Source organism: Hippocampus zosterae, chromosome 8 (assembly GCF_025434085.1).
Source record: "Hippocampus zosterae strain Florida chromosome 8, ASM2543408v3, whole genome shotgun sequence".
NCBI classification, from domain to species: Eukaryota; Metazoa; Chordata; class Actinopteri; order Syngnathiformes; family Syngnathidae; genus Hippocampus; species Hippocampus zosterae.
Window position 1 is genome coordinate 13,819,151 of NC_067458.1, and position 15,611 is coordinate 13,834,761.

The following is a 15,611-nucleotide window of genomic DNA, read 5'->3' on the forward strand; positions in this document are numbered from 1 at the left end:
TTTGGAATTGTCAATTCAGATAACACAAATGTTCATGGAATGTGGAAAGAAACCTTTGTTTGGAGAGCATGCTGACAGAAAGACCAGAGCAGCAATTCAAACCTCAGAAATGTGAGGCCGACGTGCTAGGCAAGAATAATGCAAATATTTATATCCATACAGTTTCATAGATAGAAGCTGCACAATAGCTCTTCTGGTAAAAGAGTATTCATAAATATGTATCAGTAACGAGGCAAAAGATACATTGTCCCTTTTTCAGGATGAAGCCACTCATGCTGTATGACAAATACCAACAGTGCATTTAGACACAGTGACCGGGGGTGACCAGGCGCCCCCCCCCCCCCCCCCCCCCCGGGTTACTACAGCATAGATCACGTTGACTAATCTCATTGTTTCATGAATCTAATCCTAACAGAGTCGCTGAAAGTGATGACATCGCACTCATCAGCTGACAAATGTTGCGCCTCCCGATTGAAGCAATCTGGGAAGAGAGCAATGGGAATAGGACTTCACACGTCTGACGCACACTAGCGAATATTCCTCATTCGGACTCCTTACTTGTGGACCGCTGTGTCGTGCAATACAAAGACATTACGTGAGTCCCCATGTTGAATTTACTGAAGCATGAACTTACTCAGTTATGTCTTGAAGCAAGATGTAAAGTTGTTTTTTATTTACAGTGTTTGTTGGCGACCAGGTTGACAGTGTCAGCATGGGGTGGGACTGGTGGAGGGGGTGCACAAATGCGTTTATGAATTTTCCTAGACCTGCTGGTGCTTCATAGAATGATGCAATAAATGTGATTATTTATTGTTTGTGCATGCGATAAGATGCCGCAAAGTAATGAGAAAGTTACCCGTTATGTCTTTGTGCATCTTTGTTTCAGATCTGACTTATAATGTTGAATATACAGAAATAAAATGCATTATCAGCCTCAAAACGGAGTATAGTTTGAATGAGTAGTAGCATATCTTCAGCTCTGTACATTGAAATTCCAGATTAAATAAACAAAAAAAAAATCCCGTCACTAAGGTGGAACACTAATTGCCAGCCCAACTGCTTCCAGACTGAGTCTTAAACAAAATTAATTAGTGATTAAGCGGGACCATAACGCAGTCCTGTTCAATCTTCAAATCTGTGGTACAATTTGGTGTTCAGCTGAAATTCTAGGACCTTTCACAGGAACTTTATGCCGAAATGTATGCAGCATAGGTCCAATAGTCATGGCTGCAAAGTGAAGTGCAAGGATCACATGAAAATAGGGTGTGTTGGGTTCCTGAGTTTGTTTACCAAAAGCGTGACCTAGGATGCCCTTGCATGAATGCTTCCTTGAAAGTTGACCCAAAAGGACATTTAAAACTTCAAGTTACCTCACCAAGATTTTAGTATTACTTGGGCAACTAACCTTTCCCTTAGTGGTGGGAGCTGCAACATTTCTGAATGGATGATGACTTACTATGGCTGTTCTTGGTCTCACTACTTCCAATCAAAGCCACCACGGCTGTGGTCTGTCGTCTATTTCCTTATGGGGGAGCGTTAATAAATTTTAATAAAACGCTGATTTATATATATGTGTGTATATATATATATATTGTTTTATACCAACAAATTTCCACCAAAAGCGCATCTTTAGAACACGTCAAGAATCATGTCAATTTCTTTTTGGTCACGGAGTACAGTGGTGAGTGGTCTGACAGCGACTTCTGCTGGTTTTCATCAAAAGCTGTGACTTCTTATTGTATAAAATATAAATGGTCCCGAGGCAATACACAGGTTTTTCATCCGTGCCGCCATGTAATGACATGGCATTTAAACATGTTCTTCCTGTCACGAGACGTCGCTGGTAAGGTCTCCTGACAAATTAAGTTAAATTGTATGATACCCCTCAGCATTCTGAGCGATCCTTCACGTTAGACTTGGGTTCCAGAACACAAAACAAACCACACATGCACTATTTCCACTTAGCAGGAAGTGAAAGTATCATCAGTGGTCACCAAATTCTGCGTGTCTCCTTCTCGTCAATTATTTCAGTGTATTTACTGAAGGAATAAACAGAGGATGTTGCTGCACTTGGCATCCCACACGTCCTCAGACTCCGTGTTCTGGATCCATAGAGTTATACTGTACGAGGATGTTGTTTCTAGATGCTATCACACTGCGCAGAACCATGCCCTTTTTTTAAAGCCGGTCTTTCGCACCACAATTCTCATCTTTCGTTCTACTGCATTACCATAATAGAGTTTGACCACTATTGAGTTTTATAAATGCAATCCTTTAAGGATGGATTACTCTTCAATTTGATTTGGTTTGTAATGTGACCCGCTAGTCAATCTGCAGTCATGTTTCCTCCTCTCATCACTGAAACGGATACATTACATGTGGTTGTTTCTGTAATGCCTGAATAATTTAACACGGTATGAAACCACATTTGCTTTGAGTGCACTTATTTTGAAGAACTGAGTTTGACTCAACCGCAACTCTCCTTATCTTCTACTTCGCAATAAGTGGCTACATTTATAAAACGAATGAAGCTGAATTAAGGAAGACTTGGGAAAATGTAATCTGACTTGCTTGGTGAGTCACCTCCTGCTAAGCTTTGTGCAGTTGATTATCAGTTTGCAAAGGAGTCTTAAAAATCAGGTTGCACCTTTTGAGTTAGTGTGCTTACACTCAGCTGCTACAACGAAACAAATTTTATTTGAAAGTGCACTTTTCCGCTCATCCGATGAGCCCATTCCTGTCATCAGCGACCCACGTAGTGGAGTTCCCTCCACTCTGAGGTTTGGCGTGGGCTCCTCTGCTCTGACAACATTGAAATGAGTTGCTGGGAGCTTTGCCGACACACCCATAGATTGCTGATTAGAAGCTATACAGTCGGAATGTCCCCACCTCTTCCTAGAAAGGTTTTCTAAATGTTTTTATTCAGTATACCCTCAATTTAATTCACTTATGTATGGCATGCTTGGCTAAACTACAAATAAGGTTGTTTAATTCAGAATTGACACTTTGTGAATATTCCAGCACAGTTGTGTATTAACAATATTTTCACTTACTGTTGATGTTTTGAAATCATCCTTTTTCCACCGTAACTTCCACCCACCTGATTTATTACGTTTAGGTGTGTGACGGCAGCCGTTCGATCCCAGAATCCCATTACTCAGTTTCCCCGGCCCCTGATGAAGAATATTCCCGAGTTGAATTTTGGTCCCAGTAAATCCTTTTACAGATATATGTGGGAGGAGATTTCAGATCAGAAAATGCTTTGTCATTATAACAATCTGAAGTGCAACTGCGGTGCAGTGTCTAATAGGGGGATATTACTGGTTGGACTTGGGAGGCGAGTCTCTTTACATGGACCAAAACCACATCCTAGTCTACATTTTGTTCATTCATTTTATTGTTCGTCAACTTGGGTTTCACCGACAGGCCAGAGACATGTTTAACACTTTGTCACGATGACAATGTCACAAGTTCCGTTCATCGTCATAATGTTTCCCTGCTCCACATCACAGTTGTGTAACTTTTGAGGTGTATTTTTACGGACAAATGCGGGTCCAATTCAGAGTTGTCATTCATACATACAACAGGAGCTGTGATGGTTTGCTGTGAGTATTTTGGCTTCGTGTTCAACTAAACAGGCCTAGATTTTGCATTGTTTTAGTCAATGGAGCATATTTAGTTCATTTGTTCTTTGTTCGATAAGGCTTCTCTCTTGCCACTTGTCACAGACATATTGTATGAATAAGACCGGAGACTGTTGTCACATGTCCTAAACAGCCTCTTGGCTGCTTGGTTTCTTTTCATCAATGGAGGGGCATCAATGAACTTTGTCTAGGGTTCATCAGGGGCACTTAAAATAGTGGGAGTTTTTTGCTTTCATTGAGTTGTACAAGTTATAGGTCACTTCCATTTTAAAACCTTTTGAAAGGATTTATCTTGGCCTCTCCTGCATTCACCCCATAAAACAAAACCTGATAGATCAACAGTGATATGTAGACTTTTTATGCGATAGTTTTATTATTGACTGTTTTGGTTGTGTTAACACAAGAAACTCTTTCCCGCAGCGTTTTTCTTAATGTTTTGAATAATTTTGGCGATGGGGGGCCTTTTATTTTATTTTTTTTAACTTGAGCACCTGCCCGGAAAAAAATGAATCCTGTTTACGTGGCTGTTAATATGGCATACATTTGTTGCGTTATCAACGTGTAAAATGTTAACAAGTATTCTGCCAGTGGATGTGCACGGTTTATTATTTATTTATTTTCATTTTTATTTTTTGCCCCTAGGAAGCTGGTTTGAATAATTCACTTAATTTTGTCTCGTCTTGATGCGGTCATTGGTAGTAATCCAACATAGGTCTACTCTAGCCAAAATGAAATTAATAGTTTTAATGGCTGGAAACGAAAGTGGGACAGAATACTCTCAACTGCGCGCCCGAGTACTGAATGCGAGTACTTTTGACACCCCCGCCGGTATGTGAGTTTTAATAAACGATTAACTCGAGGAAAGTGTGCGCACGCGCATTGTTAAGGTTTCGGGCGCGGAGGAATTCAGTTGTGTTGCCGGCGCGCACACGCCCTCTGCGTCATCTGGTCGAAGGCTCAGTCAGGGCGCTGAATCTCTCCCTTGCTGTCTGTCTTCACTTGGCTCCACTAACTTGCCGTTGTCGCCTCCCTCCGTCCACGGCTGCGTGGGCGCAAGCCTCGAGCCACCGGAGCGGGGAAATGGTCGCGTCCTCGGGGAGGAACTTACCCGTTCTCTCGGTGTCTTGACGCAGCCGTTTACCTGAGGTAAACTCACCTTGTTGACTTTTTTCTTGACTTTTTTTCCCCCGATACTTTTGTGGCGACACTCCATTCCACCCCGCTCCACTATTCTCGACTCAGCGCTACTTTTGTTCCAGTTGACAAGCCGAGCACAACAGGTTGTAAAGTTTGATCGAACTTGTTTGGATAAAAATATACTTTAAACTTTATTGACCTGAAGATTTATTTTGTGTGTGTGTGTGTGTGTGTGTGTGTGCCAAATGCAATGTATGTAATGTTTTGACCATGACGTGTTGCTTGGGGAAAAAAGAGACACAAAAAGAAATATTGAATTTGTAACTGACTTCATTTGCTTCTCAGGTTAAATATCCATAACTAGCAAAGGAACCACAGACAACATTGATATTTGCTCGACCTATCGTCTTCCAACAGTCACCTGCATGCATTTATGGCTTGCTGTTTGATCATTGATTCCATCCGTCCATTTTCAACACCGCTTATCCTGAAGAGGGTCAGAGGGAGTTGCTGGAATCGATCCCAGCTGACTTTGGGTGGAAGGCAGACTACACCCTGAACTGGTCACCAGTCAGTGGCAGGGCAACAACCATTCACACCCACATCACCACTGTCACTTCGTGGGAACAGATCCCACGCTCCCTGCACACAAGTCAGCCGAGTGTACCACTCCACCATCAGTGATCCCCAGCATTAATTCCATATCATTGCTACCCATCTTAAGGTGCATGCAATGTACTATGGAGTCCCATCTTTGCACTCACTCAAAGTAGCCTGTCGAATAAATGCTCAAACGACTTGCTATTCAGCGTTTTCATCATTTATTCTTCATCTAGTATTGAAATATGCTCAAAAAACTGTATACCTAGCCATTTTGAACATTTGTTTGCATCACACTGCATTTGAAGACACCTGCTAGCAAAGATTCGTAGATGCATGTCACTTTAAGGGGTAGGGCCTGCTTGGGTGGCTCGTGAGTCTGCGTTTGATTGTCTGGGCATGAACTGTGGCAAGCCCCTGCGTGAGTGTGCCTATTGTAGTTGTCTTTTACTTTTCCCCTGATGGTTAATGTCTGAAAAGTGCTTCGGTAACTGTGGCTCTGCTTTCCATATGTGAGGGTATTACAGTAAGGATACTGTACAGTACAGTGGAGCGTCGAGGTAGAGAGCAAATATAGTATTTTTTTTAATTGCAAGAACAAACTTGTGATACAAGCGCTCTTTAGTGCCAGTGAACTCAACCCATTTCACCTCACAACAAGCAGCGGTTTGACAGATAGTGAAGAATTTATTTAGAAAGTGGCTTTGAGCATTTCATGCCACTCCCGGTTGAAGATATTTGAACACAAATGGTGGAGTAACACAAGTAGGCACACAATATAACTACTCATTGGCATATATTCTTTTTCTGCTGTAGAAAAACAGCTATGCCTCCAGCTGACTATTGTCTCCATGTACTGTATATCATGACGCTACACTTGAAGGAGCCGCACAATCACAATTAAATAATTATAATGTACAAAGTCTTTATTTTCCATTGCTATACTATATGGTCCCATAACATATATTACCGAGTGATGTTTTCATTATTTAAAAACGCACGACAAAAATGTTTTGTTTTATTTGCTAGGCACTAATGACTTAATCGGGTTTCTGCTAAATTCAATGGGGATGATGATTTGAGAGAAGAAAAAGTGACAAGTGGTCATGGAATGAATGAAAGCTGTAAAATCCATTATTTCCAAGTAGATCAACATTCATTTAAAATTGTTTTTTCAATGCAGGTTTTCAAGTTTTTTTTAAAATCTGACCTTCATGCACTGGAATAACGAAATGTTTTTTACCAAATGATTTTCACAGTACAATTGAATATCAAATTTTGACATTGTTTTGTTTTGTGTAGAAAAAAATGGCACGGCAAAACCTCACCTGCCATTACGACGAGCCCATGAGCTTTTTCTATAACAACAGCGGTGCTGACGATAAATGGGACAAGACCCAGCTCATTCTCGTCCAAGCGGTGGGCTCACTCTTTTGCTGTTTCATCCTGCTCTCCAACGCCATGGTCATCGCAGCGGTCATAACGAACAAGAGGTTCCACTACCCGTTTTACTATCTCCTCTCCAACCTCGCTGCCTCAGACTTCCTGGCGGGCATCGCGTACGTGTACCTCATGTTCAACACGGGTGAGGTCTCGCGGAGACTGACAGTGAAAGGATACTTTATCCGCCAAGGTCTTCTGGACATCAGCCTGTCTGCCTCGCTGGCCAACCTGCTCGTCATCGCGCTGGAGCGTTACATCTCCATCATGAACTTTAAAGTCCACAGCAACCTTACGAAAAGGAGGGTGACCCTGCTCATCGTGCTGGTGTGGGGTATCTCCATCCTCATGGGCGCCGTGCCCAGTCTGGGCTGGCACTGCATCTGCAACCTGAACGACTGTTCCCAGCTGGCCCCCATTTTCAGCAGGGGCTACCTGGTCTTTTGGTCCGTGTCGAACCTAGTTGTATTTCTGGTGATGGTGGCCATTTATATGAGGATCTACACCTACGTCAAGAAGAAGACGTCGTTGCTCACGCCGCACACCAGTGGCTCCATTAACCGCAAGAAGACGCCCATCAAGCTCATCAAAACAGTCATGGTGGTGCTAGGTAAATACCGCTCTTACCCCTTTGGTTATGATTCCTATTGTGTTCTTCTATGTCCATCTTTAGGGTTTCTAAATAAGCCTAGATTATGGGAAATGCAGTCATTGCTGAGTAACTTCCTGATAACAAGGATTCGCCGCATCGTGAGCAACCAAAAAATTGCGACTTTTGGCTTTTTGATTATGGCAGATACACTGTATGAATGTTTTCTGAGGGACAGGCCAAACTATTTGTGGTTAACAACGCAGCACATGTTTATGATGCACAATGAGTTGGGGAAATTAAGTACGTATCTCAAAAACTCAACCGCTTCAACGTGATAGTTGGCAATTGGGTGTCTTTTAGAAAACTTAAGAAGCTTAAATCTTCCTTTTCTTCTCTGGTATTTTTATCATAGACAAGCCAGTGGGATTAGTTGATTATGTTCTTTGTTGAGTGGGTGATTTGCAACACTCTCTCCCTCAATTGAGTCAGAGTATCCATTACCACTTCCTTTTGTTTCAAAAAAGAAAAAAATGAAAATACATATGACCAGAAGTTAAATGATCACAGATTATCAACGTTCTCTATGATAAATAAATTCAACACCTTCTAAATATTATGAACACTAAAACTAAATACGGAGCTCTTAAGTCAGAACACTATATCGTTGAAGTTATGCATTCCAACCACGATTAAAAAATACACTTTGAAAGTAGTTTGATTCCGGCTCCGGCCTTTGTGTGTGGAATTTGCATGTTCTCCCCGTGCCTGCGTGGGTTTTCACCGGGTATTCCGGTTTCCGCCCACATTCCAAAAACACGCGTGGCAGGTTAATGGAGCACTCGAAATGGTCCCACGGTGTGATTGTGAGCACGGATGGATGTTCGTCTCTGTGTGCCCTGCGATTGGCTGGCAACCAGTTCAGGGTTTCTCCTGCCCCCTGCCCAAAGACAGCTGGGATAGGTTCCAGCATGCCCGCGACCCTTGTGAGGAGAAACGGATTAGAAAATGGATGGGTGGATTTATAAAGTAGCACAAAACTTGTTGGACAAACCGTTCTCAGCAGCAAAGAGATCGGGTTTGTTTAACTTCAGTGCTTTAGTTTTGTGTGGGTTTTTGTTTGTTTTTCTTATGCAATGACAAAGGCAAAAAAGTGCTCACACTGACCATAGGGGCCGAATTGGTACATCACATAGTGGTTACATTACGGAAGCAAAATCTGTATCCTGGTTATCCTTGCTGCTCAGAACAATATGGGAGAAGAAACAACGCATTTGCGATGTTTCCTGCCTCTCCTTGAATATTTTGCTTCGCTCATGCATCATCAAAGGGTGAATAGATGTATTGCTGTGTACATTATGTATATTTGTTTCGTAATTCCTCAACTTATTTTTATACATACATTACAGTAAGAGTTTAGAATGCCATCCTTTTGATGGGCAAGATTTTGACTGAACAAATAATGGTCAACCTCACATGTTCCGTTGTAGTGGTTGTTCCTAAGTGACTTAACGTCAAACCAGGAATTGTAGCTTATAAATGGATAAAAAGTTATTTAGAAAACAGATATCAGTACGTGCAACTCAACAATAAAAAAAACTAATCAACTGAAAATCACTCACGGAGTTCCTCAGGAGTCAGTGCTTGGTCCAAAACTATTCATCTTATATATAAATGATATCTGCAAGGTCTCAAAACTATTTAAATGTGTCCTATTTGCTGATGATACAACTTTCTACTGTTCTGGAATAAATCTGAAACAGCTCCTGACAACCGTAGAAAACGAATTAAACAAATTAAAAAACTGGTTCGACAGAAATAAATTGTCACTTAACCTGAAAAAATCGAAGTCAATTGTTTTTGGCACAAGAACAATCAAACACCAAGCTAAAATTATGGTAAACTCAATTGAAATAGAAAGAGCGTATGAAACCAAGTTTCTCGGATTAGTAATAGACTCAAAACTATGTTGGAAACCACATATCGATAACATAAAAAGAAAAATAGCCAAGACCGTAGGGATCCTCTACAAAACCAAGGAAGTGCTAAATAAGAGATCTTTGTACACATTATACACTTCATTATTATTACCATACATGACCTACTGTGTGGAAATATGGGGAAATGCCTGCAAAACAAACACACTCAAACTACAAAAAAAAGCAATTCGAATTATTAATAGATCAAAATATACGGAACCCACAAATCCACTATTTATCAAATTAAATACGATGAAATTTTATGACCTGGTTGACTTTAAAATCGCCCAATTAATGTACAAAGCACACAATAACCTGCTCTGCCAAAACATTCAGAAGTTTTTTGAAATTCGAGAAAGCAACTATGAATTAAGAGGTACCAACTTATTCAAAAAACTCAAAACAAGAACAAACATCAAGCAAAGAAGTGTATCTAGCAAAGGTGTTAATATGTGGAATAATCTCGAAACATTGTCCCTGTGTGTGAGTGTGAGTGCGAATGGTTGTTCGTTTCTGTGTGCCCTGCGATTGGCTGGCGACCGATTCAGGGTGTCCCCCGCCTACTGCCCGAAGACAGCTGGGGTAGGCTCCAGCACCCCCCGCGACCCTAGTGAGGATCAAGCGGCTCGGAAGATGAATGAATGAATGAATGAATGAATCTCGAAACAGACCTAAAAATGAGTAAATCGCTTGCTGATTTCAAAAACAAATTCAAAAAAATAGTACAAACAACCTACATCAATCAGAGTTAAAATGATAAATTCTAAACATTAAATATAATGATAAATCAGAACTAAGTTGATAAATAGAGAAAGGTATTGAAATATCCATTATGAATACAAGAGAAAATTGACACAAGAGTGCCAGGGTGAGGATGTATATAATCCCGATACAAACCAAATGTTGTGAAAATATCACGGTTAAGGGTAAAGTATGAGCCTTAATGGAGACTTCTTCTTACTTTTTCTTTTCTGATTGATATAAAAATGATTTAGTAGATATAAACTCATAACGGGGTAGGACTAGATAAGTTTTTTTACTTCATCCTACTCCCTTGAACATAATAACTGTGTTGAATGAAGACTGATTTCTTTCTTTTTACTTTTTTATCTACCTTATTTTCTGTCAAATTATTACTGTATATGTTTTATGTTCAATAAACAAACAAACAAATAATGGTCAACCTCACATGTTCCGTTGTAGTGGTTGTTCCTAAGTGACTTAACGTCAAACCAGGAATTGAGGTAAAACTCAGACTGGAACACTTTGCCTTTTAGTTACATTTTTTTTTGTTCACTCCACCCAGATAAAAAAATGAAGAAAAAAAATATTGCTGGATATCATATGACATTGTTCTTTGTTTACACGTGCCCATTTGTCCATCCAGATGGTTCGATTACTGTTTGTGTAGACAAAGTATTCCAAACCGCTATGTAGTTATCTTATCCTACAAGGACTCCGCTCCTCTGCGTGTGCAATGTTTCTGTCCACCAAGCACACACCCTTCAATGACCCCCCCCCCACCCCCCATCTCCCTCCAGCCATGAAAAACAGGAAAACATAAGACAAACATACGCTGTGCACATTACCTCTGGCTACGATATGTATTGCAAGCCTTGAAAAGTCTCTTAACATTCAAATGTCTCCCTACTTTTACATTCATGCGATCTTTCACTTCAAATGCACGACTGCAAGTGGAACTGCAGACAAGGTGACAGGGTGTCACGCAAAGTCCACAGCCGGGTTCAAGGGGATGGTTTATGTCGGGCAGTTAAACTGTTAACTTGCTCCAGTCGGCTGGGTGGAAACTGTACAAACCGGTTCTGAGGCGTCTGAGTGCTTTCTGGGTCCAGTTAGAATGAGTGATTGCGTAAGTTTTTGATCTGTCGTTAGGCTGGGACAGTACAGAGAGCAGACATACTGCATGACTTCACATGACATTCGAGAAAAAATCGATCAGCATGAGTAAAATGCAATTGGGGATTTTGTCGCTCTATCTAACAACAGGGGTTTGGATTTTGCTTCCACTGACTCGGATGCTGGTTTGGGTCTATGTCATTTTTGTGCCTACAAATAATTGGATTGTATCTGAAAGTGTTGGGTCTGCTTTTCTAACACGTCATGCCAGTTAACATGCTATTTAGTTTAGTTTTTTTTTTTGGTCCCCAACATGGGTCAGGAATAGAAAATCTACAAGCATGTTCTGCAGCTGCCCTCCCCCCGCCCCCAATTGACAAACGTTTACACTTTAAAAGACAATGTCTAAAAATGATCAAGTTGTTCAAGCCATGATAGGAAAACATGATTGTCTCCCAGTGAACATTTTGTTTTGTCTGTAGACATGCTGGAGGTAAAGACACATTGCTGATGGAGACAAGTTGAAGCTTGTGGTTTCAACTAAGTGCCAAAATTCCCTTTAGCGGACCAGTTGTGTGCCCAGGCATGTTAGGCTGGAATTAAACTGCATGGTCCAAGTGGCCCAATCTTGATTTTTTTTTTTTGAATCTCAAGTGGCACAATTCTGAAATGCACTCTGGTGGCGTAAAACACATGGAATGGGTAAAATGTTCAGGTCGGAATCAGTGGATAAAAATCCAATGTATGGCATTTGTCTGCCAATGCAAGCTCGGCATGAATGCACAAATTACATTTACCCCGTCAATGAATACTCGACATGATTTAAATGCCCTCCATGGGCTAAAGAGTCAGCTCAGCTTATGTAACATTTAATTGCCCTGTGTGTGTATTATTGTTTACTTCAGTGTAGTCACTACAACTGTCAATCAGAATAGATCTATTGGAATTAGACACTCGTACCTGCCCAAAAATGCCAAGTATCAGAAAGGGTGTTAAAACCGGGTGAAACAAATCATGCAAGTGACTCGCTAAGGCGATCCCACGTAGGAAAAGTCTCATCAACACACGTTTCCTCCCGTGCTCACATTAAGAATCGTAAACAAGAGTGTCAACTAATGTGGAAATACAAACTGGCTTCACTACACAAGCAAAATTAAGTCATGGAGCGCAGCCAGGCTAAGCACAGCTCAACATAGCTGGCGATGTGCACCTTTAAAGTCAACAATAAATCAACCGAGCATTGCTGGAACTCGCTTTTTCTGAGGCAGATTGGCTGTCGAGTGTAGAGCCAAAGTGCTTTTATTCTTTGGGCCTTTTAATAGTGCTTTGGCTTCAAAACACATTGCGCAGCGCTAAGGTGGACTTTGTAGTCATCGTTCCCAAAAGTGAAACATTTAAAGTTGCGCTTGATGCTTTTCTCTATTTATGAACATGAATGGGCTCTTATTTTGTTTTCGTTTTAGCCAAAGAATAGCAGATTCAAGCAGTGCTCATTTACAATTACTTGAATTGCGCCTGGTTTTTCGGCGCATTTATCCCGCTTAGTAAATGTGGAACAGTGTCTGCTTCACCAACCTTTTACTTCATATTAAAAAAAAAAAGTTGTTGCACTTCTGAATTTATCTTTACTTGAACGTAATATTATAATTTGGAGGGTGCATTGCTCGAATGTCGGGCTGCAACTAATGTAACAACTACTTCTGCCATACATGATACCGAGTATGTATGGCTTTAAAATACATGGCTTTGCCTGGCGTTGGGAAATGAGAGTGTAGAGTCGGCTGGTTACATTATGCAACTGGCTATCATGCTGTTGATACGTTACCTAGTGTTGATGATCATATGTTCTATTATGGTACGCATTGCACTTTATCGTCCCATTTGGACAGAGCTATAATGAATGAACTCTTTCCTCACCACTATTGTGCCAACATATTTCCACACGGAGTGGTACTTGCAACTGCGGTAACTTCAGTCCGTGTGGAAAAATGGTCAAGGGAGGGTCGCAGGGACGCTGGTGCATGTTCCAGCTGTCTTCGGGCAGTAGGCGGGATACACTTCGAACTGGTTTGCCGGCCAATCGCAGGGCACACAGAGACGAACAGCCATTCGCAGTCATAATCACAACTTGGGACAATTTAGAGTGTTCCATTAACCTGTCATGCATGTTTTTGGAATGCGGGACGAAAGCGGAGTACCCGGTGAAAACCCACGCAGGCAAGAACATGCAAACTCCACACAGGAGGGCCAAAGCCGGAATCGAACCATGCACCTCTGCACTGTGAGGCAAACGTGCTAATCAATTGACCATTGTGTTGCCCTAAGAGGGATTGTTTTAATTGATTTGAAGTCCTTGTATCAAAATCTTTTTGATGATCTTATTGATTTTTGGAATCAATCTCAACTATATGGAAAATTAAATGGCTGTCAAATTGTTGTCAGCATTGTTTAAAAGCTTAGAGAAGCTGCTCACTGTCGTCGTTGGGGTAAAATAAGAGGTTGAAAGGTGAACTGCCTGTTCCTGAATTACGAGATAACAAACCACCTGTTTGCTTAGCAAAGGAAGTATTGGACTGCTGGCTGATCTGAAAACCCACACCAAAGACTGTCTTGTTTGCTTAATCCATTTGTTGTTTTTGTAGGAGCCTTTGTGATCTGCTGGACTCCTGGCCTGGTGGTTCTGCTGCTGGACGGTCTCAACTGCACCAGCTGCAACGTCATGAAACTCAAGCGTTGGCTTCTTCTCCTGGCCGTGCTAAACTCTGTCATGAACCCGTGCATTTACTCCTATAAGGACGAGGAAATGTGGACCACCTTCAAGAACCTCATGCGATGCATAGGCAACGGGACACGGCGGCAGCGCTCAACGCGAGCCAATACCCGTCCGCTAAATTCCACCCAGGACACGGCCAGCAGCCCGCCTCTGTCCGAAGAGGCAAAAAACACCGACCAGGATATCTTCCAGACCTGAGAGTGGAATTTGTTCTGAACTTTGAGGAATGCCTGCTCACTCTAAGATGGAAATGCTTCATGAAGATAATGCGTAGACTGGAGTCAACAGTTCTTTATCTTCAAAGAAAATTTGGTCTGGAGATGAGGATCAGCACAGGCTCACCGTGTCAGTTAAAAGCCTGAGTTTTTGTGGCGCTGAGAAGACACAACACTCAAAACATCCTGTTGCCTTAGCAACATGATACAACATTTGTTTTCACTCATCGGAATTTCATCATTTTGGAAACGATCTCTAAATGGAGAAAGCCGTCTTTTTCTGTTATTTATGGCTGAAAAACAGTGAGGACACCATGGTGCAATTTTTTTTCTGGTTTTATATCCCCCCCCAAAAAAGTATATGATATACCGTACCAAGGGTGATGCTCCAGTCTTGTTTGTGTCTATTTGGTCAATATGAGGTAGCATGATATTGAGCGGAGTACGTCATTTTACGGACAATTTTCTTAACACTACTGTAGTTTTGCAAACTGTTATTTTTCTATTACATACTGCAATCAATTGAACAATATGCAAACAGAACTAATGTTTGCATACTCTCTGGACATTACATTAGATACACTTGCGATATGTTCACCTGCAGAGCCACACTGCTTTACTGTAGTGATGGCAAGCTACAAATTTATTTACAAAAGTCCACATTTTAAAATGATTACCTCTGTCAACGCCAACCACACATTTGTTGTCTTTGCAAAGGCAAACCTTTGGATATTTAGATCTGGCTCGATTTTCCAATTGCACCAAATCTAGTGTCAATTTAGGTAATTTCCCCGAAGTGTGTCGAAGATGGGGGGACGGGGGGGGGGGGATTAATTTCAAGTGTATGGATGATACCTTGTTGTTGTTGTTTTTTGGGTTTTTTGGTCCATTTGCAGTCTCTGCCTGTGGCCAAAGATAATAGTCACCCAAACTTGGCGCTGCTGATTGAGGCAAACTGGTTCTCCCTGTAGCATTTCCCCACATCCGCTGCAGCTACTTTTAATGGCTGCTGCTGCTCTGCTGAAACAAAGGCAAGAGGCTTGCAAAGAGGGGAAAAAAATGTCGTAACACACTGGATTCCTGCTGGCGGTCCGTCACACAATAGTTTACCTGCAGGAAGTTAGGAGGATATGACTGACGTAGGCTGCACCGCTCCTTCCCAGACGCTTGTGCTATAAATAACTGACAAACGCGATTTCAGCCTGCGAACGCTGACTCTGACGGTTCGATCTTCCTCATGTCGCTATTTTGTGTTTTGTGTCTACTTGTTCATGTATTGTGTATCACACAGAATGCATGAGTCTTTCTAGAAATTTATATTGGAGATTTGAGTTTTATAAAAGATAAATATAAAATCACCTGCAGTACCTGAGCGTG

General features: G+C 41.5%; 3 protein-coding genes across 7 annotated transcripts in view; 2 read left to right on the forward strand and 1 right to left on the reverse strand.

Moving 5' to 3' along the window:
- mcoln2 (mucolipin TRP cation channel 2) overlaps positions 1-940 on the forward strand; it is a 10,555-nt gene extending 9,615 nt beyond the window's left edge. The window contains exons 14-15 of one of the 2 annotated variants that reach the window (XR_007963766.1): positions 416-595; positions 681-940. Coding sequence is in view for 1 of the 2 variants with exons in the window: in XM_052074563.1 (XP_051930523.1) it covers positions 416-452 (37 nt within the window). In the remaining variant the exon portion in view is untranslated. Of the gene's footprint in view, positions 1-415 lie in introns of both variants that reach the window. The other variant, XM_052074563.1, reaches the window with a different exon arrangement.
- The window catches only part of ctbs (chitobiase, di-N-acetyl-), a 25,654-nt gene extending 17,071 nt beyond the window's left edge, over positions 1-8,583 (reverse strand). The window contains exon 1 of the mRNA XM_052074620.1: positions 8,574-8,583. The gene's annotated coding sequence lies outside the window, so the exon portion shown is untranslated. The remainder of the gene's footprint in view (positions 1-8,573) is intronic.
- On the forward strand, positions 471-15,592 carry lpar3 (lysophosphatidic acid receptor 3). Of its 4 annotated transcripts, none has more exons than XM_052074631.1 (3): positions 471-595; positions 6,684-7,431; positions 13,889-15,592. In XM_052074631.1, the coding sequence occupies exons 2-3, from the start codon at positions 6,690-6,692 to the stop codon at positions 14,215-14,217; spliced, it is 1,071 nt and encodes a 356-aa protein (XP_051930591.1). In that variant the 5' UTR covers positions 471-595; positions 6,684-6,689; the 3' UTR covers positions 14,218-15,592. The 4 variants fall into 4 exon arrangements, with proteins under 4 accessions (XP_051930591.1, XP_051930589.1, XP_051930588.1 ...); XM_052074629.1 differs by lacking the exon at positions 471-595 and adding an exon at positions 3,532-3,605; XM_052074628.1 differs by lacking the exon at positions 471-595 and adding an exon at positions 4,290-4,790.
- Positions 15,593-15,611: the final 19 nt, after the last annotated feature.

Bases quoted from the DNA above. Each gene is read 5' to 3' on its own strand.
- lpar3 (XM_052074631.1), top strand. From the start codon at position 6,690: ATGGCACGGCAAAACCTCACCTGCCATTACGACGAGCCCATGAGCTTT. The intron at 7,432-13,888 runs GTAAATACCGCT...TTGTTTTTGTAG, and splicing joins AACAGTCATGGTGGTGCTAG to GAGCCTTTGTGATCTGCTGG.